The 27,513-nt window shown below is 41.1% G+C and overlaps 1 protein-coding gene across 1 annotated transcript in view; it reads right to left on the bottom strand.

Annotated features, from left to right (window-relative positions):
* Positions 1-255: 255 nt before the first annotated feature.
* maml3 (mastermind-like transcriptional coactivator 3) overlaps positions 256-27,513 on the bottom strand; it is a 111,867-nt gene continuing 84,609 nt past the window's right edge. Inside the window, exons 4-6 of the mRNA XM_044115064.1 lie at positions 10,084-10,317; positions 7,278-7,356; positions 256-4,288 (exon numbers count right to left, since the gene is read on the bottom strand). Coding sequence (XP_043970999.1) covers positions 3,198-4,288; positions 7,278-7,356; positions 10,084-10,317 — 1,404 coding nt within the window. The 3' untranslated portion in view covers positions 256-3,197. The remainder of the gene's footprint in view (positions 4,289-7,277; positions 7,357-10,083; positions 10,318-27,513) is intronic.

The raw sequence follows: 27,513 nt of genomic DNA, 5'->3' as shown, positions 1-27,513 counted from the left end.
TGCTGTGGGCCTGTTTCTCTCTTAAAAACACTGGGAATCTTTTTGTATTGCATACTAACTGTTTGACAATTGCTTATTTTAAGTAAAAATGGAGTGAAATGAACATATGAGTCCTTTAAAGGAGAGTGAGGACAAAAGTGTCAATATTTGGGAAAAAACATGATTTCTTATAATACAAAGAATGACTGTAGATACCTAAAGGTGTTGACAATTCAAAAGAACCCAATAAACAACAAAACATCAGTTTAATATGACCAGCGAGAACATTCTCTCTTTATTGTATCTTTTTGAAAAAAAAATCTTCTGTAATTCTCTTTTGTTAACATTTCAATATTCTGTACAAGATAAAAAGAAGTAAGCACTGCTTAAGAACAAAATCTCAAACTAAAAAAAAAAAAAAAAGAGGAGGTTTACAATACAAATTAGTAGTAAGACATTGTCTGAAGTGCAATGGCATAGCTCAGATGGATTAAAAGTGAAACCGAAAAATAAAAAATAAAAATACTTCTCTATTTTTCAACAAACAGTAAATTCTTTACAGAGTAGAGACTGTAATATCTGATGTATTTAAACCTGTAAAAACATATTTACAAATAGCCATCATCTTTTATATACTTTTTTTCCTCATAATCACATATATATGTCAGCACCAGTAAAAAAAAAAAATTATAAAATAAAAACAAAGAACATCAACAACAACCATTTTTGTTAAAATGTTGTCTACAGACTTGGTCCCAGTATTGTGATATTTGGAGGAAGCTTCTGTTCTCCGTCTGAAATAATTTCCAAACCAGATCTCAGAGCTCTCACTTCTAAAAAGGACAAGACAGACACAGAGGGCCTTCAAACACCTTTCCCCTTCCACTTTGGCGTGGAACTGAAGTCCGAGCCTGCCTGGGCGCACGTCGGAGTTCTGGAAGAATGAAATTCCTTTTTTTTTTTTTTTTCTTTGTCCTGGAAAGCAGACTCGACAATCTGAGAGTTTAAAGCGCTGATACGGGGTCTAAATTATTCAACCATTTTTCCTTGATGAAAACTGGTTGAGTGCTACAACCCCACAAACATATTTGCATGTGACAAAAAAGAAAAAAAATTAAAATTAACAAAAAAATAGAGCCTCATTTGCAACGCTTACAGGACGACTGAGTTCTATTAAAGGGCTGGATTTTACGACGACGACAACAACCATAAGAACAGAAGGCTTTTTTGGTTTTGTAGGTTACATCATTGTCCTAAAAACAGACACTCTTGTCTTTCACCGAATAATACAAAACATTTAGAGATGCAACATGTGGACAAGGACCACAGCAACAAAACCTATGTTAAATCTTTCTGTGTACATTTCAGGGCTCAAGATGAGGCAGTCTGATGAAGGTGATGGTGGATTCTGCATGAGCAGCTGACATAAAGCCAACAGTTTCCTACAGGGACGTAGAACCACTGCGAACCTTTATAGCTAAATATTGTTGGCCTGTAAGGCCAAAATCAAATTTTTGAGCAGTGGTTTGTGAACTAAAACAGGGATGCTTGTGTTTTTTTTTTTTCCTAATAGTGCAGCACAGTTTCAGTTTGCAGCTGAGAAGCTGTGATGTAAAGCAGGGCTGATGGGAAGGCTGTACTGTGACAGGAGGATGGACAGACATACTGTAGGCTACGGACAGAGCCTGCGATGATGTTAGAGATAAAGCAGGAATAAACTACACTGCCTTGCAAAGGTATTCGTACTCCTCAATATATATATATTTTTAGCATTTTTTTCACGTTATAGGCACAAACTTTAGACTATTTTATTGGGATTTTTGTGATGATAGACCAGCACAGCGATGAACATAACTGCAATTGGAAGAAAAATGATGCATGGTTTTTAATTTCACAAAATATATATATAAAAAAAATTTAATGGTCTGTCGTCTATTTTTTGTATTCACTACCACTTTGAGATACAGTGTAGTAGTTCAGATCAGACATTTAAATTCACACTAAAATCCAATTTGGAATCTGTGGCAAGACGTTTTACAAACACCATCCCTCTGGTGTTGATGCCTGCCATACATTACAACATTTATTTGTGAACAATTTTGAAAACCCAGTCTACTTTTCCTTCTATTTCCCCAAATTTGCCTCACCTTGAGTTGGTTAATAATATCCAATCCATGTAAAAAAAAAAAAAAAAAAACATTAAAGTTTGGGACTGTAACATGACTAAATATGAAAAAGTTGAAGGAGTTTTGCAAGGCACTGCAGGTGAGCTTCTTTAAGAATTCCCCCTCAAAGCAAAAATAAAGTCACTTGTGGTGTTTGAGTACATTCAGTGCCCAGTGATCATTTTTGGCTGATGTATGGGATGCGGCTTGTTGTCCCACAGACTGGTCCACATGTTAGCGTCTTTGTTTGTTGTCACTGTGCATGCTGTGCTGTAGTTGTCTGTCCTATCCCACCCCTGTTCTTCACTTTGTTCTCTTCACTCAAAACCATTATACAGTGCTACACAATGCAGGAAATGAAACAAACTCCCTCAAAAAAAAAAAAAAAAAAAAGAAGGAGAAATTATGGGTGGGTTGCCTAGCAAAAAGCACAAGAGGTTGGCTAGACTATGCTTGTGTTGCACAATAGCGGAACATCATTTGTCCTGTTGTGCCCAATATAAACAGAGAAAAGAGTGCTGTGAGTGATGAACGAGTCTCTGCAGGGAGAGTAGAGGTACAGATTTGGGTGAGAGTGTATGTATATTTGTGGGGGAAACAAAGCTGAGAGTGGAAATGGGAGCATTAAGAGGATGAAGTTCAGAGATCTGAAGCACTGAGCAGGGTGTCACACAAATAAATTGTCGTCTTGAGAATGATATCGAAAAGCTCGGGTTCAAAGTTAAGCGGTGTAAACGGGAATCGCTTTCAAACACTAGAACATGAGGAAAATTTACTCTAGTGGAGAAAAGAGTGAAACTAACAAAACACACCTGCTTATTCTTATATTGTTTTTCAATAATATGCACAAGACATGTGAGAGCGCCTTCCATTTCAAACACACACACGCCCACACACACGTACACACAGAAAACATAATACCAGAACTTATTTATAATCTCTCTCATGTTTTACAAAACAAAACATGCCAGTCTATGTCGTGTCATCCTTTCTGTTGGACTTTCTCAGGTTATGTCCCAAAGTTGAGTTCATTTTAAAAATGTTCCCCATTGGCTATTGGTTCTGGAAAAGCTCGTCCATCCACCCGTCGCCCGAGTCCAGCTCCGCCCCCGATCCGTCACCCAAACCAAAGGCTCCCCCTCCTGAGGGCCCGCCCCCGTACCCATAGGATGACATGTCCTGATTGGCTGTCCTTTGGTAGCCCTGTGGCTGACCCCCAACTGCAACTCCTCCTGGTCCATAGGGTCCCCCTCCTCCTCCCCCTATTCCTGGGCCTCCTGGACCTGGCCCAAACGCCCCCATCCCAGACATCCCCTGAGCCATCATCCCTTGGCTAATCCCCTGGTTCATGACCATGGGTCGGGGCTGATTGGTCCTCGGCTGATTACCCATGTGAGGGCGCATCATTGGGCTGCCCATACTTGCAGCCGGGTTGCCCACTCTGGGGTCCATTCCCTGGCCAGCCTGTCCAGAACCTGGAAAGTGTTGCTTGGTCATACGTGGAGGTTGCCCCGGCTGCATACCATAACCCTGGGAGGAGGTGAACCCCACCATATCCCCTCCTGCTCCTCCTGTAGTCCTTCCGACTCCTCCCCCCATGGCCTGCAGACCTTGTCCTTGCTGCTGCGGCCAACCGCCAGCCGCCATCCCAGCTCCGCCTCCTCCGCCTCCTAGCATGCTTTGCAGTCTCTGAGACTGGGCTTTGGCAGGGCCTTTGAGGGGCTGCTGAGTTATGGAGTTCATTAACATCCCTTGCCCTCCATAAGCTCCAGCCCCGCTGCTCCCGGGGCCCCCGGGCATACCTCCGAGTCCAGGACCTGCACCTGCCTGCCGAGGAGGCCCTCCGGCAGGGTTGTGCTGCGGTGGAAGACCCATGGAGGCTTGGACGCTTTGGTTCTGGTGCTGCTGCTGGTGGATCATTTGGCTCATCGAAGGGTTGAGGCCATATAAGGCTCCCTGGTTGGACCCCTGGGTGCCATAGGATAGTCCCATGTCGGCTTGAGGTCCCACTGGGCCACCTTGACCCTGAACAGAATTCATCTGGACCATCTGCTGCTGGTTGTGCTGCTGCTGCTGCTGGAGGAGTCGAGAGGACCGCATATTTTGGAGTGATTGGCTTCTGGATGCCAGATCTTGTGGAGGGCCTATGAATGGAAATTAAAGAGATGTTAGAACAATAAAAAAAAGAGAGACAAATGGGGATAGACAAAAAAAATCAACAAATAAATGCTGAGGTTTAGGAATTATGTTTATAAAATTGTTTGTATGGTGCTGGACTTCCCCTCAGATAATTGTCCAGGACCATCAACCTCCAAACTGGAGTCCCACAAGGTTGTTGTGGGGCTCCACTATAATTATGACTCCGTCCTCATAGTTCAAACAACCGTGAGCCAGATTTTATGGAAGATGTGGAGTTACAGGTCAGAAGATACCAGGAAAAAAAAACCAGTTCCTCCTGAATGTCAGAATAAAACAGGGGAGACGGTGGTGGACCACTACAGAAAGAAGTCATTTCTACTCTCTTCTCCTCTCTTCATTGGAGATGGTCCAGTGGAAAAAGATAAACAGTATCACACACCTGGATTCATCTTACAGATGACCTCACCTGCTCTAGTCACATACTTTCTCAGGTCACAAGTGGATTTGCCACCCAGTGACACATGGCTTCATGGCCGCTGTAAAAAGCATTCTGATCATCAGCATCAGATCTTGGTCTCACAATTGTAACCAACAGGACCTACGAATCAAATAATTAAAATGATCAAAGGCGATTCCCACCCCAGTAACCGTCTTTTTATTTATTATTTATTTCATCATTCAGATGCAATATCCACTGTTGATAAAAGGCAACACTGAAAATTTGTGTTCAGCCAGCGATCTACCCACGACAACAGTCACAGTTGCTCATTTTTCCTCCCTGCTTATTCCTCAGCATATTTCCTGGGTTGCCACTTGTGATTTCTAGTTTCATATTTTCCTTCTGTTCTATCCTCCAGCCAAAGAGTGATTCAGGGCATGTTTCACTGTATGCTATGCATGCGTAACAGAGCGTGTGACAAATGAACTCCTGAATCTCAAAAAATATGTCCCGTCTACCTCGGTTCGCCAAAACATGACACAGATGAACATGGTTGAGCACCAGCAACTCATTTTCACAGTTTCTCCTATTAAAGCGTAACTGGAGGAGCTTGAGGAAGTGAAAATGGCTCTAAATCCTTTAATAGACCCAATACTGACACCATGCCACTAATCCCTCTTCTTAAAGCTCAGACCTGAAATGTAACAGACGAGTGAGAACTTGATGGATAATGCAATCCAGGCTCATGAGTAGGAAGAAACTCATGAATGCTATAGCTAAGACAATTTGCGCAAAACCGCAATCAAAGTGGACTAGTTAGATGCTACATTTAAGAGGGCATGCATACATGCTTCAATATAATAATTATAGCAATTGTATATGTATTTGTTCAGTCAGGACAGCTGAACAAGATGATGACTCTTTAAATTCTTCAGTTTTATCCATCAGTTATCTCACAGCTGAGTTTTGAAACGGAGACATTATCCACATATTGCTTCCCTCCCCCATCAACATAACATATTAACTCAAATATAACTCAACCTCACTATTTAGTAGCAGGTAAAACCTCCTTAATGTAAAACATTTATTTTCAACAAGACAGCGTAAGTTGCTCAAATTGCTTTGAATGGATTTTATTGAATCTCTGTTGACTCATGCCACTGAGGTTCGAGAAACTTCTGGCCACCATCCCAAAGAAGCTGGAAATTTGCTGAATTGTTTGCAAAATTTCTGAGGTCTATGTTTTCTACGAACATTAAGACTTATTAATGATTTGTTTATTTGTGGCAACATTCACCAATATTATCATATGCCACATGTTTTCCTTAAACCGCACAGCGTTACTCTGGCTGTATATCTGCAACAGTTTCATCTGGAATCATCTTCCTCTCCACCTTACCTTCCCAGACTTGCAGACAGACTAATGGCTATAAATGGCTTGAGTGTTGACTCCCCTCCTCCATCTCTCCATCATCCTCTCACCCACTCATCTTCACTCCTCCTCCATTCCCAACCTCAGGTTCTACCTACCAGGACCATCTACCTCTTCCTCTTGTTGCCAGTCCCCCCCTCCCTCTCTTCCCCTCCCACTTCCCTCATCTCATCCATCTCACTGACTTCACCGGAACTCTGGGGGATGCAGGACGGACAAGTTGCCTTGGTAACAGGCAGATCAGGAAGGGTTTTTTTTTTCCCAGAGAGAATGAGGCAGAAGAGAGGAGAAAGAGCAACTCAGAGATGACTGATGTATATCTGACTGAGGCAGATAAAAGCGACAGGGATGGGTTTGACAGGAATATTTGGTCAGAGCTGCTTTTAGATTCTAACCAGTGAGCTGAGGGCGATGCAGAAACAGTTTTATGCTGGTTGTCTATATTATATGTCAACTTATTAGACAAGCTACAGCTGGAGATACAGTCAGTCGCAACAGGACTCATTTTCACATTTAGCATTTATCACCACAAATGTCAATGCATTTTATTTTTATTGTATGTGAGAGATCAATACAAAGCAGTAAGAAATGGAAGAAAAAAATGATAGTTTTCAAATTATTTTGCAAACAAAAATCTTGAAAAGTAAGTTGTGCATTTGTATTCTGACTCCTTCAGTCTACACTCGTTTCAGAATTACCTTTTACTTTAATTACACCTGCTAATATTTGGGGTGTGTCTCCACTACAGTCTATTCTTTGCAAAATAGCCAAAGCTTCTGGGCAGATTCAATTTAAAATCTTCTCAAAGATTTTCAGCTATCTTTGAGTCTGAACTTTGACTAGGCCAGACCGTCACATAAATACGCTTTGAACTAAATCTTTGCATTGTAGCTCTGGACTGATATTTAGCGTCATCGTCTTGCCCAGAAAAAGTGTTTGTCACAATGTGTCATTTCCCCCTCAGTGTCACAAAAGTGCACTTCTCTTTGGTAGAAATCCCAATAGAATACATTGAGGTTGTGGTTGTAATGGGATGAAATGTGAGGATGAGCCTTGTAGATGAGACTGTCTGTCTGCCTGCTGCCTTTTTATGGAATGGACTCGGGTATTTTGCGTGTTTTACCTTGGTACTGATTGACTTGGGGGTATGGATTCCTCTGGCCCTGGCCCATCTGTCTGGGGAGATGCTGCTGCTGCTGGAGCTACAGACACACACAAATACAAATAATTATGAGCAGATGTTAGAACTGCACAACCCTCTCTCAGGTCAGATCCATCTGTTTAGGACTTGACATCATCATGCAGCACCGTTCATAAAAAAAAAAAATGAAGAGGTGGAAAAGCCAAATAAAACAAAGTTTCACTTTAGATATAAGATCAATTTCGAGTATGAACCAAAGATTAATTTTTGTGAGCAAACACACTAACTACTTAGGTCCAACAGCACATTCCGAAAATGCTGATACAGAGAAAAATTATAGCAAATGACCAAAATCCTAAAGCTCATGAAATGTTTTCCTGGTATAATGCAGACCTCACAGTATGATTTCAATTTTATTAACAACTGAGTTAAGGAAGCATTTTGATTGTAAAATAAAGCCTGAGAGGGATTTCTGTAGCTTCAGAGCAAAACATTAAACAGTTTTAATCTGGGTTAAATTAAGTGCACATAAGGAAGGAGGACTTATGATCTCTGATCCCCAGAAATGCTCAAAAACTTCAATTGAATCTTTTTTTAATCTCTACAGCATCTCTATTACAGCGATAAATTGCTTATGTTAACACAATGCCTGTTTAAAGATGATAACTTTACGTCGTACGATAGGTTGTACTCTGCACAGGATTGGTTCAGGTATGCTTGCCGATGGCCAAACAAAATTTCGCCTCTCCCTTTATGACCTTGTGCTCTATATAACACGTTTTTGAGGTATCTACCATAAAAGCTGAGAAATTCAGTGACACACCTTTGTTCCAAAATGAACTAAGCAGATGTTGACAACCGCTGGAACTAGAGATGCCACAGTTGTAAGATTAGTTTAAAGTGAGATGGTTCACAGCCCCTTAGCTATGATGATCCAGGTGTTTGGCATGGGATAATTGAAACAGATGTTATGTGAAAAAGACAGATGTAGGTGCTGTGGAAGTTGGGCAGACGCTTGCAGCAAATGATGCTGTTAAGGTAAATGTAAGACAGATGCTTGGTAGAGGTGAGGTTAACCAGTTGTTTGTTAAAGCAAAAATAAACGCTGGCCTTGTGAGGACTGGACTCGTATCTGAGGCCAAACAGGCGCTTGATACAGAAGACGCAGACTTTGGCACAGTAAAGATCAGACGGGTCTTGGATACTAACAGATGTTGATCTTTTTTCAGGCAGATGTTCAACCTGTTAGAAACAGGTGTTGGCACTGCTGGGCGTACACAGATGGCAGTTAAATTGATACTGAAGAAAAGGGCTGAATCGGAGAAAAGGGCCTTGCAACATTAATGACGGCCGTTGAAATTTCTCTTGCAACATACTTTCATTTATTTTATTTTTATGTGCTAAACCAACATGAAGCTCTCCAAATTTGATTTGCAATCTGAAAGATGTGGCCTCCTCAGAGTTTGATCTCTCCTTAATCTGATACCCCTAAATTAAACATTGTATAAATAAGAGCCTTCAGATATCATCTAAGAAAGTTAATAATTGTATATTTTAATTTAAGCATAAGTCTAGCTGTTTGTTGAAGGCTGCAGATGTTTACTAGTGATCATTCGTGAACCCACAGCATCACGAAGATCAAGGAACACAGATGTGGAGATTTAGGGCTACTGCTTCACCTTCCAGTCGAACAGCGATCTTAAGCATGCAGTCAAAGCAACAATACATATTTATGTGTTAGAAAGGCCCTAGTCATAGTTGAATTAAATTCAACTGAATAGATGGGAGGAGATGAGAATTGCTCTCCAGCTTGAGCCTTAGCAATTTTGCAAACAAGAATGGGCGAACATTTCAGTGTCTATAAATGCAAAGCTGGCACAGACATACACCAAGTGACACCTTCAATTATGATATAAAGTGGACTGAATCAAAACCGTGCAAAAAAACTTTAATATTTTGCACTTAAGATAAAAAAAAAACCTTTCCAAAAATCTTCTACCATGAACTCCTGAAGTGACGTAGTTTTAGCTTCAACTGGTTCAAGTTCCGTAATAGTATTTTCTCTAAAAAAATTCTCCTATTAAGCACTTTTTCTATAGAAATTTATTAATTACCTAGTTAAAAAAAATTGTCAACTGATTAGCTCTACACTGTATGTTAAATCAAGCAGGAAGGATGGAGGTTTTCACATGCAGACGCATCATTTGCTTCATATGATCAAACACTAAATGAATTGTATGTTATTGCATTTTAGGCAAATGTACAGTATTGTCCAAATTTGCTTGTTTGCATCTTTTTATGTAGTCAAATGAAAAATTGGAAGAATATGGCATTTCTTTTTGTCTGATTGATTATCAGAATAACTGATGCATTAATTACTAAAAAGAAAACAAAAATGATTCAGTCCTAATAATATCCAGTCAGACGGCGGCAGTGTGAGTTCTCGGTACACACTCCTGTGTTTGTGGGTCTGTGTGTGTTTCCTATTTGCTGATCCAATTAAAAGACACATGGTGGATAGCAACATCATAGTTCAGAACTCTTTACCACTTGATTCCTCTCAGAAGGAGAAATGAAAAGCAAACGCTACATTATCACAGTAGGAGGCATGCGAGCCAAACACACACGCCCACACCCACACACACGCATTTCAGAGATGAAAAGGAAATGGTGAGGAGAGGGCTGGATGTGAGTAATTAAACATGCAACCTGACTTCAGTCAGGAACATGAGGGCGTCAGCTGCTGCACACACACAGGCGGAGGTCGACTGCAAAGTCCTTCTGTCACCTGTTCGACCAGAAGATGCTGCCTCTGGATCTTCTGCTGCTCCATCATTTGCATCTGCATCCTCTTCTCTTCTATCACCATCATCTGCTTCATCATGGCCGCCTGCTGGTTGCTGGGGTAGACTGGAGGTGGACCTGACCCCTGGCTGGGGCCCACGCCAGAGGCAACGCCCCCAGCTGGGTGAGGAGGGGGTATTGCACCGGGTGGCCGGGACATTCCCACCACGCCTTGCTCCTGCAACATCAGAGAAGAAGAAAGCAACAGGTCAGCAAGACTGCTGAACAGGTAATTATATGATTAACATTAAAGCTTTGAGAAATTAAATATTTGTGTCTTAGGATAAAAGAGGGAGAATTAGTCTAATACTAACCAAAACTAGATTTTCTAAAGCTCCTTGCTCATATCTGACTTTTTAGCAGTCTGGATTTGTTTCATGGTGAATAGATTTAAAATTAAATGCTTAATCTTTGAAACAAGCCATCTCTTTTTACTACACCTTCAGTTAACACTTTGTAACATGTAATATGGTAACGTTTTACTGCCGTCCAACTAAGCAAAAAAACTATTAAAATGTACTTAAACACAGCTTTTATTTTGTGTTTAACAAATACATGTGCAATTATAAAGAACTTTATAGATCACAAAAAAAATAATCAAATAAGAATAAACAACCATCACTAAACACAGTCAAATAAGCAGTATTTTCATAATAAGTCAACTTACTCTTCACATCATCATACAAGTCAGTTTGAATAACAAGTTTATTCAAAAAGCACATTTTAAGAACAATCAAGCAATGACAATTAAAAGTTACTAATAAAAGCCATTGCCATAGTCTTATGCTCTATTTGGAGCAAAAACCAAGCAAAAACAATGAACATTACGTGGTGACACTAATATTTCTGGTTTAACAAGTGCACCCACAATGGACCTGAAAATTAAGCCTGATCAACCTTCACATTTCAGTCCAGTTCCTGGAAAATATAAGGGATTCAGAAAGTTCTCCCTGGTGAGAAGATGTTAAAAAGATCAGTTAGGAAAGACTGGATCAGACCCTTTGAAAGCCTTAAGAGATTAAAAAAAAGAAGAAAAAACATCCTGAATTCAATTTAAAATATGGAAAGCCAGTTTAATCTGCACACTTTGTAACCGATCCAGATTGACGTACGCTGCGGCGACCTGGATGTGACGTAATGGAAGCACGAATCACATTTTTTCCAGCGAAATACTAACGAGTAAACGTAGCTTTACTTTGGCCGCAGCTCTAAATTGAAGACAAACAAGGTTTATATTGCTTTTAAAAAGGCTTCGTTTAGAGTTATGTCATATTTCAAAAGCTTCAACTTGCATTTGAATAAAATTAAACAGAAATTCGGTATAATAATGTTTTTCAGCAAATGATAAACTAACAAGATTTTTGCATTTTTATGTTTACTCATCTTCATAATTCATAAATGTGCCAAACTAAAAACAACAATAGACTGTTATGCAAAGGGTTCCGACATGGGCACTGTGTTTACGGGTTTTAGATGTGAAGATGCTAATCTGTACAAACTGGTACAAACTGTCGATGCCATGCTGGGATCGGTTTCCCCACAGCCTCTTTTCCCTCTCTGCCGAGGCAGAAAAGTGGGGAACTGTAATCCTCTCTCACTCAAAAGAAATTAAAATTTCCAAGTCTTATTTATGTTCTTGTTTACGCAGAGTGGGTAAAACCCAATAAAAACCGTCCCATTAGCATCTCATCGCTTAATGAAGTGATTTCAGGCGATAAAAACATCCTGCTCTGAGTCACTGACTGCTCACGACACAACGGGAATCAGGTGGAGATGAGAGAAATATTCAGTGCACTCGCAAAACCATATCAACGTACAGTGGCAGCTTTATTCCATCTGTGTTTGGTGGTTTTCAGCTCACAAAGAGAGACAGTCAAAACTAAAGACAGTCGTGGGCCACCCTGAGTCCTCCCAGTGGGGCGCTGGTTTGTCCTCTCTGCATACATTAGCTCCTCATTATCATATAAAGAGCACTTCCCTCTCCACTCGGCCGTATGCTAATCTGTAATAGGATGAAATGGCCTGCTCTGGCCAATGGGAGTGCAGCGTTTATGGGTCTATTAAAGGTTAGGCAGCAGAGCAAGAGTGGACAACGTTTAGGCTTGCCAGCAATTGAAAAGATGGAAGCAGAAGGAACATTTCAGGGCCAATGCAAAGTGTTTGCACTTTGCAGATATAAAACGGCAACAACACAGGTCATCAGACTTTGTACAACAAATCACATTTGCCTGCAGGCGAGCAGGAAACAGCAAAAATGGGATTACGGTGCCGAATCATAGTCTTGGTTAGATTCTCTAAAATACAACCGTCCTCGACATGTTCTGAAAGAGTCAAAGCCTCATAATCCGTGTTGAGACTCTGCTCTTCTTAGAGAGGAGGAAGGTGAAGATAAAGCTTGTATATTAGAGCACCAAAACACCCTGCAGAGCAAACAGAGTCAGCCGCTCAAGACCGGCTTAACAGACAAGCAGACCAGACTGATCGATGTTCACAGATACGTGTCTCATCTCCGCTTGTTTGTGCCTTGATGGAGGCAGAGCAGTCAGATGATTGCCTGCAGAGCATGCGGTGTTGGGAATCTACCAACAGGTGGCAGTGGAGATCTTTAATCTCAGGAATTTGTGTGTGTGTGCGCGTGTGGGTGTGTGTGAGAGAGAGTGAGTCTCAGTGGCCTCCTCTCAGCAGATGGCTCAATCATGACGGTTCTGATCTACGATCTGTCCCTCTCTCCCCATCTCACTCTTCCTCTTTTCTTCCCTTTTCTCTAAACATCGCCTCCTCCAAACTCTCTTTCTCCTTTCTCTCTTCAGAGAGCATCATGTCCGCACAAATAAGGATTAAACAAAAAAGATGGACATACGGAATAAAAGCTTTTGGTGGAAGTAATGCATCTTCCTGATGGGAAAAGAAAAGAGAAAATAAATCATCATGCTTATGTGTGAGCTGAGAAAGGAGGCAGGAGAACAGGATGAGGGACTAAGCGGGAGACTTTGAGTTTTGATCTCGTTTAGGGAGGAAAAAAAAAATCAAGTCTGAGCTTGGAGGTGATGAGCCATGGAAGGGAGGAGAGCAGGTACCCTGGCAACAGTAGCTGCGGCGATGAGCAGATGGCGTTCGGAGGACCAGTTATGGCCACCGTGCCTTGTCACCCTTCGAAGCGCTGGGCAGACCCCAACAAATCTCACACAGTGTGCATACAAAAAACACAGAGTTACACTCAAGTCAGAGTCCTTAGTAATCTTTCCTAACTGGGTTTATCAGACGATCACTTCAGTAGCTCTCTTTCTCTCTGTGTATTCATTTACTATAAATACAGATTAGCTGGTCCCACAGGCTGAAGCTAATGGCTAATCTGAGAAGGACCAAGTCTTAATACGCTCCATACCCGAAAACATCACAATAGTGTACACTATTACACTGTCAAATCTGAATCAGAGAGGAGACACTTCTGTCTAGAGCAGACTAGTGAACTTCCTGTGTATAGAGAATAAAACATTTCAAGGGTTTCTGATCTGATAAAGTGACGGAGAGACTTGAAGTCTAAAAGCATTTTAAGTGAAGACCGCCTTATTAGAGAATCACTGAAAATCAGGCAATTTTCAGCTTGACCAGCCTCTAAAAGTAATATTTTCAGTAATGCGTACTAGGCGTTCAGTAACAACAACGCAATTTTTTATGAAACGCTGAGACACGTCTGCGGTTTATTCTGACTGCAAGAGAGCGAGAGAGAGAGTAGAGCTTGAACAGATAACAGGATGGCTGAATAGCGTAAAGAAAAGTTGTCTTATTTATCCTTCAGGCATTTGATCCAAAGTCCGCCACGGAAAATGCTGGAGTGGGAAATGTCTTACTATAACTTATGGCTTTCTTTCAGGAACACATAGACATCTGTTTCAGTTATGCTAGCTGTGCTGAGCTTAATAATTACTAATGTAAGATGTAAAGAAAAATAGAAAATTAGTTTTACTTCTTGTGGCCATATCACAAAATACTTAGATCCTCCAGCTATTTTGGCCTTCTGAATAAAACTGTCACTTGGTACATGTAGTACCTAGATCGTTCCCCACAGTGTATAAGTATAGAATTTGATATTAGCCGTTAGCTTCAGCCTCAGTACCAATGACACGGATTTAAACTAAATGAAGATGAAATTAGGCCTGTCACGGTAACAAATTTTGCTGGTCGACAAATTGTTCCAGCGGTTATAGTGATAAACAATAATGTTGTTTTGAGACCATTTTTAAGTAATATAATGGTAATGGCAAAATAATGATGCAAGAAAACATTCTCAAAGATCAGTAAAGTTTCAGTTCTAATGAACATTTAACACTGGAAATGGGAAATATTTTAAATATCCAAAATGAATAAATAAAACAACAATTAAAATTAATTTTGAAATATTTGTAGACAAAATTGTCCTTCAAAAAAGGGCTAACTGAGACCAAAGCGTCAAACTGAATACTTTTATCAACAAGTTTTTAGAAAGAGAGAAAAAGAAGAGATAAACGATAAATCATACCACTGGGAATTATTGAGTTTGTTTTAATTTATCATGCTATTAACATTTATTGATTATTGTGACAGGCCTAGATGCAATGAGAGCTATCTACTAAAAGGAAGATATTGACTGCATTTAACCCTTTTACACAACCTTAATTTAGAAATCCCGAACAACTCCTCTAATGCTAAAACAAATCGTTTCTAAAGAGTGTATTTTGATTCGAGCTGGTTCCATCTTTTTCCATCTCTTCAGTCCCACCCCAAAAGCACACACCGCCAGCTCCACTCAGACCGCAAAACTTTCAAAGCAATCCACAACAGGAGCTACTTCTCTTAGCTGCTGCTCAGCATAAGAAAGAAGGACGAAATCAAAGAGATGCTGAATGTATTACCGGTCGCTCCGGAGGATGTTTGTGTGTATGTGTGTATTGCAGCCTGTCAGCTTTATTGAGTTAGGAAGCAAGGAGAGCCCAGGTGATTGCATTACACTTGAAGTGAACGGAAGTGTGTGTGTGTGTGTGTGGGTGTGTGTGTGTGTGCTTGCCTGTGTGCGTTAGTGAGACTGTCATGGTCTCATGTAGCAGAAACGTGGCCACTGCATTTGCTGTGTGTGTGCGTGTGTGTGTGTGTGTAGGGGGGCAGGTGGGAGGTGCGCGTGTATTTAAAGGTGTATCTGCATCCTGAAATGAATCCCACAGGAGAGAGATTAAAGGTTGCGTTTGCTGCTATGAAATAACACATGAAGACACCTAAATCAGGGCTCCCACAGTGGAAATCAGAAAACAAACACAGATTAAAACAGCACTGCATGAAGCCTTGCAGCTTGCACATTGACAAAACACATATAGTTGCAGCCTGGAGGAGCAGCGGTGGCTGGCAACAGAGCATTGGGTGTCTGTGTGCTCCACACCGTCGCTCACATCTGTCACCCACTTGTGTGATCGAGAAGAAAGGAGGAGAGGGGGAGGAGGGCGGTGTAAAGAGGAGAGAGGGGAAGCAGAGAGGTATGGATAGGTGAGGAGACTCTTACAGAGAATACAGCTGCGAGATCACAGACATGGCGAACGGAAAAGCACATCTGTATGCACGACGTCTCACGTCTGCGTTCGGATCTGCGGCAGCGACGCAGCTGGGGATGGTTTGTGCTGCGGCTGCACGGAACGAGTCTGTGTCGTCTCTGGTTGATGAAGGGCACGCTTCACAGCTCATCTATGCCTCAATGTCCTGCAGGATCACACTTCACACCCTGACCCTGCTGTGGACGTGGAGAAGGTGCAGACATGTGGTAATCCAGCTCGCGGCCTGTGACTGGTTTCCCTTCACAACCAGTGACTGATGGAGAGAGGGCCACAAAATGCAGTGTGGCGTTTCTTCAAAGAAACATCTTATGAAAAACTTATGAAAATGATCACAATGACAGACAATTAACGGATTTGCCGGAGAAAGAAAAGGGAAATTACCTCCTATTGTTTTAAGCTCTTTATCTTGGCCTCATTCAGAAAACATGCAGTTTTCAAATTGGTGGTAGGGGGATTTTAGACTTATTAACCCAGCTGTGAAGAAATGAGCTTGGAAAAAAATCTTTCATGTTTGCGCAGCTGAAGATGTTTTATTTAAGAAATATTTCAAACTGTGCAAAACAATAAAGCAATGTAAAAGATTTGTCAATTAAAAAAAAAAAGAAGATAAAAATAGTTTTTCTTTACATTTTATTTTTAAGAAAATGTCATGTTGAAAATTATTTAGACAATTCTTACAGAAAAATGACAAAAAAATGATTGACAATTGAGGCAACACAAATCAAGCTTTTGCATGTTAGGATGACCAGATAAAAAAAAAAAAAAAAATCTAGCCAATATTAGCCAGCAGAAACATATTGGAAAAAAAATTAAAAGATCATTTTAGAGCTAAATATGGATAATTTGGGGAATGCCTGTCGGATTAGGTGTTAAGGAATAAAGGTAAAGGAATTCCTGCCATGCTCTCTTCCTACTACCAACTATAGAAAGACCATTGCTGCCCAAGCAAAGACAAAACCTCATTGGTTGTAAGAGAAAACAAGAATATATCCCACGGTACGCTGCTTTTTTGACCTCAAGTTTTTTGGGTATGAAAAGAAAACTGCCAAAGAATGAAATGATAAAGAAAGGAAGCCACCAGGACTCTCTTTGTCTGGTTCTACAAAAAACAACTTTCCCACCAAGGTGAAGAAAACATAGTTAGGAACTTAATTAAAAAAGACATTTAACATGCTGTTTTCATTTAAATGAAGACTCACCAACTTGACGTGGTTTCCACAGACTTCTTTTTGGTTAGACCGCTGATTTTCAATGTTAAAACCTCTGATTCTTGGGTCATATTTTGCCCATGTGGGATGTTGGGTATTTGAGCTCATGGTTAAAGCATTATTACTATGCATGCTGTGCACCACCTGCTGACTGATTTACAAAGTCACATATGAAAACACACAAACACACTAACCCTGAGCAGATGGCAGAGCCAGACCTCACCGTGCTGACTATTCCCAGAGCGCCACAAGTAAAGAAGACATCACTCTGACATACTGATGTTATCATCTACCGTCATTTTTCAGGACTTCTCCAAAACTAGCCTCAACATCCTAGAATTTACTAATTTCCTTTTTGTTATAAAAATCACAGGATAAACAATTTATGCCCACAAAACATGGACAATGGGTAAAAGTTTTTTTTAGTTTTTTTTTTTAATAACGCCTAGTCAATTTGAACAACGCATCCATTCACCTCCCCTGACCCCGCCCCTGAAAACACACCGACACACAAACTTGCACAGTTTCCCCCAGAGGGGAGTTATATTTAAACTGCTGAAGAAGAGCCCTGCTCCCCACAGAGGTCTGTTTAATCTCTAACATCTCTCTCCTCTAAACCCTAACTGGCCTATTTCTGAATCTTCTGAATCTGCACACTGGCGCGAACACGTTATTTCAGGCTAACGTCAAAGTTAAAATTTACCATGAATTTCCCCCATTTACTGAAGTTAAAAAAAAAACAAACAAAAAAAACCGCCAATAAAGAGGTAGCCTAACAGGGTTTTCGGGATCATCCTAAAACCATAACTGAAGCGAGGTGATGCCATGCAGGGACACTGTGAAATCCATGTAGGCATGCAGGAGGGGATCAGTTTGAGTAAATGAATCCCTGCAGCAGGAGCTCTGTTTGGAGGCGCTGTGCTTAACAAAGTGATTTCTCTGCAGAGACAGAAAGCCACCCACAGACGGCATACAGCAAGGAATGTCACTCCACGCTCGTTTGCAGTCGTGTAGCGTGAAATTCGCTAAACTCCGATTTCAGCGACAACAAATCTTTTGGGTGGTGTTTATTTTTACAGTCGGTGACGTGCACGTACATTACACACCCACTTCAGACAAGCATATCCGCTTCTACAAATGTGACGTCTGCCTGTCCAATATCACACGTAATCTGTCTCCAGTGTAAAGTCAGACGCTTATTGTAGAAGACGGTTGTATTTGCTGGTGAAGTTGGCTCATCTCACTGTTTGTTCAACCACCTTGTCTCCGCACCTGCCTTGAGTCATTGCAGCTGCTTTCTGTTTTACTGATTAGCAGGGGAGGAATGTGTAAATTTCGTTCAACTGCATTGCTCTTATTTATGCCCTGTTGTGTGTGAGACAAACAGTTAGCTAGATTTAGTGAGCGTTTAACCGTTTAACACTTGATAGCACTAAGTTACTCTAGCAGTGAACAGCGACAAGCTAACCATAGCCTTTAAGTACATCCGCTGACGTTTTAAGTAGTTTGGTTTCAGTTACTGAAATTATTTTAAAGTTATGAAAAGTGTGGTGTGCATATGCATCCATGCCCTTCTTAGTAAATACTTTGTATAAATAAAGTTTGCTGTAATTGCAGACAGGATATCTAAAATATTAGTTACATATTAAAATGTAACTAGTTTATAAAATTGAGTTAAAGTTACAAAGAAATTCCAGAGAACGATATAGAAGTTATGTAGAAGATCATACATGACTTCAGCTATATGTTATATATATTATATATTATATATATCATACAATAAATATAGCTGAAAGTCTTAGAACTGAGTGTTTAACACGCAACAGAGATATTTGACAAATGTCAGTTTCTTCAGTTAGAATAGTAGATAAATAGTATTTTTTAGAAGGTGGCTGTCTTGACTAACAAGCCTGGGAGCCAAAAAGGTTGAATGATTGGAGAAGGAAAGAATCTCAGAGACGCTTCTGCAAGTTCATCCTCAACAAGAACTAGTTCTGTGTTAATTTCCCACACAAATACAATCACTTTTTGCTTTGAATGGTGATAAAACACAAACATATCAACAATAAAAAGCAAAACTATGGAATTTCTTTCCCCACAGTGTCTAAAAAGAGTGGCACCGTGGCTACAATTATGTAGAAACAGAATTAACTGGATAACATGACAGAGGCTCACGTGAGAAACCACAAGCAACTTGATGCATAAATTGGCGTCCTGCTCGTTGGCTCTTAGTGCCATTAATGTTCTGTTGCACCACTAATTTTCACTGCTTGATGCGTCACAAGATGAACCTCAATGCGCATCCATCAAATTCCAGCGGCTTTCTAAACCTCCAGGCCGGCCGGCTGAACGCTGCGCTGACGGGAGACCTCGGACCCGACGCGGATACGAGAGGCTGGAAGGCGACCGGAGCGAAGGGATGAGATCACTGGTGGCGAGCAGACGAGCTTACCACCCTGAGAGGGACCAGGTGCTACACTAAATCACCCTGGAAACGGTCGTCATGGCGACCTTAAAGGCACAGCAGGCAGGAGCTGCGGAAGCGATGAGTTGTAAACGACTAAGTGATGTAATCGTGCGCTCTAAACTGGGAGATTTGAGTGTTTGTCTGATGAGGCAAGGTGTTTCTGTTTAATCTAATTGTTGTGGAGCCTCTCTTGTCTGCTGCTCCTTATTACTCATTATCTTTTACTGACGATGGGTCTGAGCGGTAAGACAGCCCAACCCTACGGACGCTCAACACCACCTGTGTTTGTGTTTGTAAGGTTATCCTATCGCCGTGGTGATTATTTGCTCTCCTCTGAACGAAAATTCACCAACTAGCCGTTTTGAATTATTCACAGCTGCGATCAGCGCTATTACACGGCTGTTAACGGAGGTGAAGATACGCTCCACACATCCATCCGCCCTCCCCATCCCTCTCTCTCTCTCTCCCCCACACACAGAAAACTGCCCTTTTATCCACCCAGAAAACCTCCTCTTCAATTTCCTCCTCTTCCATCGTGCCACCCTCCCCGCTCCCCTCCCAATCTCCTCCTCACCTGATTGCCTTGCCACTGTTCTCTCTCTCTCTTTCTCTCTCCCTTCCTCCTTCTCTCTTCCACCCTTTACTTCTCCATCTACCCTTCAGCTCCATCCGTCTTTCCCATGATCCCTCCTCCTTTGTTCACTCTCCTCCTCGCTCCTCTTCCCATTCTGCAGCTTTCATTTGTTTTTCCTGCATCGTTTCACGTTTGCTTTTCTTCATCTGAGCTCATTAATCTTTATTCTCCAGGTTGCCTTTTTAGCGTCGACGTCCTCCCCCTGCCTCAGAATCAACCATATTTCACTCTCACTTTTTTTTTTTTGCCCATTCATTTATTTGACTCCATCTTTACCACACAGCTGTATAACCTTCACCTTTCTTTGTCTTTTCCTCCATGTCTGAATCCATCTGAGCCTGTCATAGCCTCCTCATTATGTCTTCTCCTCCTCTGCGCTCCTTCCCTCCATCTCTCTCTCCTCTCCAGAGAAGCCATTAGGTGCAGCTGTAAGGCTATTACTCTTTTTCTGTCTCTCTATCTTTTCTCTCACTTTGCTCTAGTCTCAGGGTAATAGACCCCCCCTTCTTTTCTTTCCCTCCATCCCTCAGTCTCTCCATCTCTGTGTTCCTTTCCTGCTCTTCATCCCAACCGAGTTCACATCCTTTGACAATCTTCCGTTTCCATCCTCCTCATCTTCTCTCCATCTTATTTCAGCATTCCTCTAGCGACCCAAGTCGTCCCTCCTGTTCTCCCATATTCCAGTGAGAGACTCTTCTGTAGCTCTTGCCTCGTCCTACAAGTTCTCTGCTGTGTGCAATGCTGCGTAGTGGTTAGAGGTCACTGTAGTATGAAACACTCATTTAAATTCAATTAAGTTAAGTTGGATGAAACCAAAATCTTTTTAGATTCTTTCCTGTCGCTAACAAACATTTCAAAAATGCTAAAAATGGATCCAATCCATTACAACATCTTTATCGAGCCTGATTGTGACCAGGCTGATAGTACAGTGGACTTACAAATCTGAATGTGGTGACTACGACTTGAAGTTCGCACAGAAGTTCCTGATGGTGAAAAACAGGATTTAGGTCATTTCGAATGGAGCAGTGTTGTTAGCTGGCCTCAATGTTTCATAAACCGCTGATCATCTGGGATTTTCACGCAGAACCGTTGCTTGGTTTTACAGAGAATGATCCAAAACTTGTCTGGAGCTCACAGCTGTGTGGTCGAGAAGCTTGCTCTGTACCATCCAAAAAAATGTTTTTGACTTAATCTGCTGTAAACCTGATTTTATAAAGACTTTGAGTTGCTCCCCATCGAATGAAGACAGAAGGATTCATTTGATGGGTGAAGGACTCAAACAACTGTGGCTACGTATGAAGCCGTTGATAGTCCTCAAATCTGAATGTGGTTCAAGATTAGACTAAACATTGTTCAAGTGCCCATCACTTGCAATATACATGAAATGGACATTAAATATTCTTTTCACTCAATTTCATTCCTCACAAAAGCTACAACTGGTAGATATCCAGCTATAACATGAGGTGCAACAGCTAATAAAATAGCTACTGGTATTTTTTATTTATTTATTTTTTTAGTTGAGCCAAAAAAAACTGCTGCAACTATTCCTCACAATAAGCCTTTTTAATGAAAAGGCATAGATGTTGTAGAAATACGTCAGCAGAAGATGCATATTTAAGTGACTATATGCTGCTCTGTTGGTACACTTGCTTCTGTGAGGGCAAATAATGAAAAATAAATCCAGTTTTCTTGTGCACTTATTGCATTAGAAGCAAACATTCAGAGATCAGCCTGAGCACGCCTAAAAACACTCCTTTGCGAAGAGAACAACCCATCTTTACCTCCTTTTGTCTTGCACATTAAGCTGCCTCTCTAAGTGCAGCACCTTCTGCTATCTTCATCGCCCCCAACTCTGCTCATCTTTGTAGGCCATTAATCTCTCCTCCTCCTGCGGCTGTATTTCCTGTGCCTGTTCCTCCCCCTCCAGTGCAGAGGAGACGGAGAGAGAATGACCATTATCTAAGCCAGCATCTCCAATAATTCCACAGCACCCTATTATCCACAATAGAGCCAAAATGGCCTTTGGTAATATGATGAAATCTGCCGTAAAAAAGTAGAAATGGGACTAAAAGCGTCAGAGTGTAGAAAAACCTCCATTCCTCAGCTGCTTTATCAAATTATTGCATTCTACTCATCTCTCCGTCTGCAGCCCTCCCTCCCACATCGGGTGCATTACTGTGTCTTTCTCTAAATTCTCCTCATTTTGCTCTGTTTGTCTCTTTCACTCCGCTGGTTCGCCGATACCTTCTCCCTCTGCCAGTCACACACTCTGCCTGTTTTCGATCTTTGGCCTTCCTCGTCTCTCGCCATCTCTCGACTCCCAATGAGAACTCGTCGATTCGTCGCCAGATAACACTGCGCTCTCAAAAAGTAGAAAATGGAAATTGCATTAACCCAGGTGTCGATCTGTCCCAGATTGCACTTAAAAAGAAACAACAACAAAAAAGACTCAGGTACAACTCCAGGACGCGCTTGTGCAGACATATGAGCAGAGGAATGTGTGTTTAGAGAGAAAGAACCTTGCAATCAGTTGTGTGCTACAAATAGGTGCAGGGAAAACAATTTGCAGTCATTGCTAACAGCTGGTGGTGCTGTGTGCACGCGCGAGAGCGTGCATGTGTGGGAAAGCTCGTCCAATCTCCACAGCCTTTCTTTTTTCCTCCCCTCCTCCACGGCATTGTCTCTGGAGAGGTGGGGAGGTGATGTATGGAGCCTCTCCTGATCGCACGACTCAGCAGAGCAGATGGACAGAAGAGACACAAGGACAGAGGTGTACTGTAGTCGATGGAACAAAAGGAGCGAAATACTGCGAGTGCATTGTGTAAAAGTGAGCAAGCGCCGAGAAAATGAGAGCTTGGAATCACGATGGTACTTAGAATGCATAGATGAAAGGTATATTTAAAGCCACAGTACTGATCTTGGCTTCTCTTATTGTCTAATTCTGTAAAAAAATGGTTTTCCAAATGGCTCATAGGCAGAGTGATTAATATATATATATATATATATATATATATATATATATATATATATATATATATATATATATATATATATATATATATATATATATATATATATATATATATATATATATATATATATATATATATATATATATATATATATATATATTGCACAAAGCTAGGTAGCTAAAAAACAGCACTTAAAAGCCCAGTTGTAAGGAGATTTATGACAGTTTATGCTCAGCAAATCTGCCTCAATCAACTTGATTACCAGGCAATGTGAAACATGACCCCAAATCCAAGGAGGGCTGAAAATAAACATTTGGCAGCTAGTGGACCAGAACAAACCAGTGGAGAAACTTTAAGATGTATTCTCCCTTTTCATCATTATTACTTGACATTTAAGAGGAAGAATGTCAGTGAATTTGGACCTATCTGAAACGTACAGCACCAACATGGAATGAGGCAATTTGGACTTTACTGGGCACAAATCTAAACCAGCATGTGAATAATTTGGGTGTTCATGTCCACTTAAAGATAACACATTCCAACACGTGATGCATGTCCACCAGCTTGTTGACGGGTGGACACGCACCCGTCAACAAGCTCTTCCGTTTTTCTTCTTCTCCTCATGTGCGACTCATCATTTTTGGATCTGCTTTGAGTTTGCTGACACCCTCTGACTGGGAGGGTTCTTGTCACACAACAAATAAGATCCACAGCCAAAGGGTAGATATAGACGACATTTATTTGTCGTCTACAAGTTGTTAGTGGTCGTTCACACTACTGAATGATATAACAGCAATCAGACTTTAGTGTGAATAGTTTATGAACCCAAAGCGACCAGAATGCATGGAACAACAACAATACTGATGTCACACATCAGCGCACTGTTTACAGTAGTAATCATGAATGCCGTCATCCATGGATCCATTTATTTGGCATTGGGAGACGGCAGTATTGTCACCTGATCATAAAATGAAATAAGCTAATAAGAAGAAAGCAGAACTAATAGCGGTGGCCTTTAGTGGAAATTTTTAGGAAAGTCTGTTTTGGATGCGCAGTAAGAGCCACCAGTGGTGGGATTATGATGCGATCCCCTTCACTGGCACAGACTTCTTTCCTAATTTTATAATTATAATTTTCAGTCAGTATTTACGTGTAGATTTACTGTATCTGGATTCCTCTGGTGCAGAATTATGACACACGTCTCCTGTCAATGACATAAAGTCGGATGAAATGTGACATGACTGTTCAGACCGCAGACGCTTTGAAAACTATCAGATAAAGCAACTTTATGCCGCTCTAATATCTAGAAAATGGTTTGAAAATGGTACTTGTTACTCATTAGGTCAGGGCTTTGACTAGATCAAGCAAAGAACTCTTACAACAAGAGACGTAAAGCTCCAGTTTCCTAGGTTCTGACCGGAAAGTCTTCCTCATTTCTAAAAAGAAGTAACCATAGAGGAGTAATTTTGGGAACCTAAAAAGCAAGGTGGGCAGATACAAAACATGAAGAGGAATGGAGGGAAAAAGTTTCTACTGATGATGGAAGGGAGCAAACAGACAACCTCAGGTGATGAAGAGAAATTACAGGAGAAGAAGGTGAAACAAATATATACTGGAAACCATTTTTTTTTTCACTAATATTTCAAGGGGATGGATCACTGGCCAAGCTGGGGGGGTGAAATAGATGTGTAAACAAACACTGGCGTTTCAGATAAATAAGACTGGGCTGGAGAGGGAAAGAGAGTGTGAGCAAAAACGACAGGAAAGGGAGGGGAGGATGGAAGCAGAGTGGGAGGAGGGCGCGGAGTGAGAAAACAAGCTCGACCATGTGTCTAAGTTAACAGCGGCAAGAGAAACCTCAATAGAGAAAAAGGTGTGGGCGGGAAAGCACTCCACGGGGAGAGAGGAGACAGATGTAGAAGGGAAACAGGCACCGGGAGACGTAGAAAGAGACAGAAGAGGTAAAGCGAAGGCGCAGTCTGGAAACTCAAGAGTAAGGAGAAAAATCAAGACAAAGCGAGGATAAAAAGGAACAGGAGAGCAGAAACGTCCTGGAGCTCAAGATGGCATGAGAAAGGGATGAGGTTCATGTGGGATGGTGGGAATTAAATGACAAGAAGAAAAACTAATTATTCTGTGATTCTGCTAATTAGCTCAAGCTTTACTGACAACTCTGCGTGGCACCAGACGTTTACCGAACGGGTTCTCGCCACACTGATGGCCTTCGGGTGGGAGGAACCGCAGAAGAAGGGATGAGAGGAAGGGGAAGGGAAAAAAAAGAAGAGAGGAAGCAATGGAGGTGGGCAGAGGGGTGAGATTGATAGAGCTGGACAGAAGGAGGGGGAAAAAAAGAGAGAAAAGGGGAAGGAGAGAGAGAGAGGAGGTGGCAACGCCTGAAGTTATCTGAAAGCACTCCATCAAATGAGAGACGAAGAGAAACAGAGAGAGGAGCTGAAGCCCAGGGGATAAACTCGTGACGTCTGTTTACCCATGCATTCAGCCACTTTTACATAAACCAACAATTAAAAAGCCTCATTTAGGCTCTTACTGCTGAAGATTATGCACACACTGCCAAGTCAATAAGAAGACTGTACTCTAATGCTGCTTGAAAAGACAGAACGTCCACATCATTAAATCTGTTTACTCTTCTTTTTTGTGCTCCCCATGTTGGATAACTCTATTTTCTTTGTTTCTCCTGCACTGCTTGCTGCGGTTTCTTCTCTCATGAGACAAATATACAGCTTGGTCACAGATTTATCCCTGAAAATACTTCAAACCACTGTGTCCTTGCCTTGGGAGATGGGTGCTGCAGATAAAACTGAGAGTCTGCAGTAATTGTTAATTTGCCAGCCACTTGTTGGCTAATTTAATGAGCTGCAGATAGCTAATGTGAACTAACACCCATCAGTTCCACGAGTTTGTCATTTTCAGCCCACTTCTCTGAAACATTAAGCCCCTCGAAAGGGCAGGTTATGTTCAAATTATGCATTTCATATCCTCATGCAGGATTTTATTTCAAAAGAGCAATAAGTTAGCTTCATGATTGTGTAACAGTTTCACAAGTTCAAAAAAAATAATCTAAAGTCAGAAAGAAATCTAAAAAAAAAAAAAAAAAACCCAAACTGAATGTTGAATTAAACCAGTAGAATCAAGTCAGATCTAAATCAAATTTCTCAAGTAAACCATTTATTCGAGTCACTTACAGCAGACCAGAAGCAGGTCGTAGGAAATACTGGAAATTGGTGGATTTCAAAACAGATTCTGTACAACCCAAATAGCTTCTCTACCAACAAAATCAATCTGAACATGAACATTAAGCAATATATTCATATTATACAACTACTTAACATTTTCCTGTTTGTGCTCGTTTTCTTTGTTGTTTTATGGTCATAATTCATGTTGGAGTAAATATTTCTACTTGGCTCCTGAACTCTTTTGTCGCTGTGTCACACTGATGTGATTCCTGACTGTTTTCAGCTTTTATGTCTTCTGGATATGCAGAAATTGCATTTCTTTCCTTTACTGAAAATCAATTTCCTTCGGTATGATTAATAAATGATGTTGAGTATGTGATTTTTAAAAATATATATATAAGTATCCCTAATTGGTTCATAGAAACTTCCCTTAATATCTTAAATTGTCTGACAGGAGCATTGAAGGCTTTTATCTGTTTTTTGTATAACAGTAAAAACACAACAATAAATAGGAATGAACATTAAAAGTGAATGGATGTACAATCACTTAAATGCAATTTTTGGTTGTCAGTGTGTTGGATGTTGAGCCTCTTTCTTCATACGTAACCTTCTGAACATGAATATTCAAAACCTGCTTTTATTACTTCGCTGTATGGACTTTGGTTCACACAGTCAAAAACGTGTGTCTCTTGTGCGCTGTGCTCTGGCTGCAGTCTTACAAAAATGTAGACAGGCATCTGCAGCAAAAACGTTTACCTGCAATAATTGATGAAGATTTCTAAAGACGTCCGTGTTTTCGTTCACACACACACACAACTAGCAAAGAGGACTTACAAGGATGCAAAGGGAATGCAGTGATCCCAAATTGTGGGGGGTATTTAAGCCCAAGGGCTGCATACGTTAGCTGACAGGTCCATGCAACCCAAATCATCAGACAACGAGAAAGTCTAACTTACAGGAGGAAGAATGTGTGGGAGTTTCAGGCAATCCTGTGAGGCTCATTGCCGTGAGGCAGCCACGTGCCGGGAACGTGGCACTTAAAGCCTCACTGTCCTGATTACATACACACACACACATACACACTGCAGCTGATAGGTGCTGGTAGATACAAGCACTAGTAAAGGGGGCAAAATGAAAGAGAGGGGTTAAGTCGCTCAGTATGGAGGGATTTAAGCCTTAAACAGTCTGAGGAGGAAAAAAAAGAGAGATGAAATGGGGGCTGGGAGAGTGCTCTGAGTCACTGATGGAGTACAAGAGTGTTTAACTGTACAGTACGGGCTTTAGTAACCGGTAGAGAAAGTGAATGCTACCAGAAACATT

This window comes from Gambusia affinis, linkage group LG04 (assembly GCF_019740435.1).
Source record: "Gambusia affinis linkage group LG04, SWU_Gaff_1.0, whole genome shotgun sequence".
In the NCBI taxonomy this organism is placed as follows: Eukaryota; Metazoa; Chordata; class Actinopteri; order Cyprinodontiformes; family Poeciliidae; genus Gambusia; species Gambusia affinis.
Note: the sequence above shows the minus strand (reverse complement) of the source record. Positions and strands in the feature narration are given on the sequence as shown.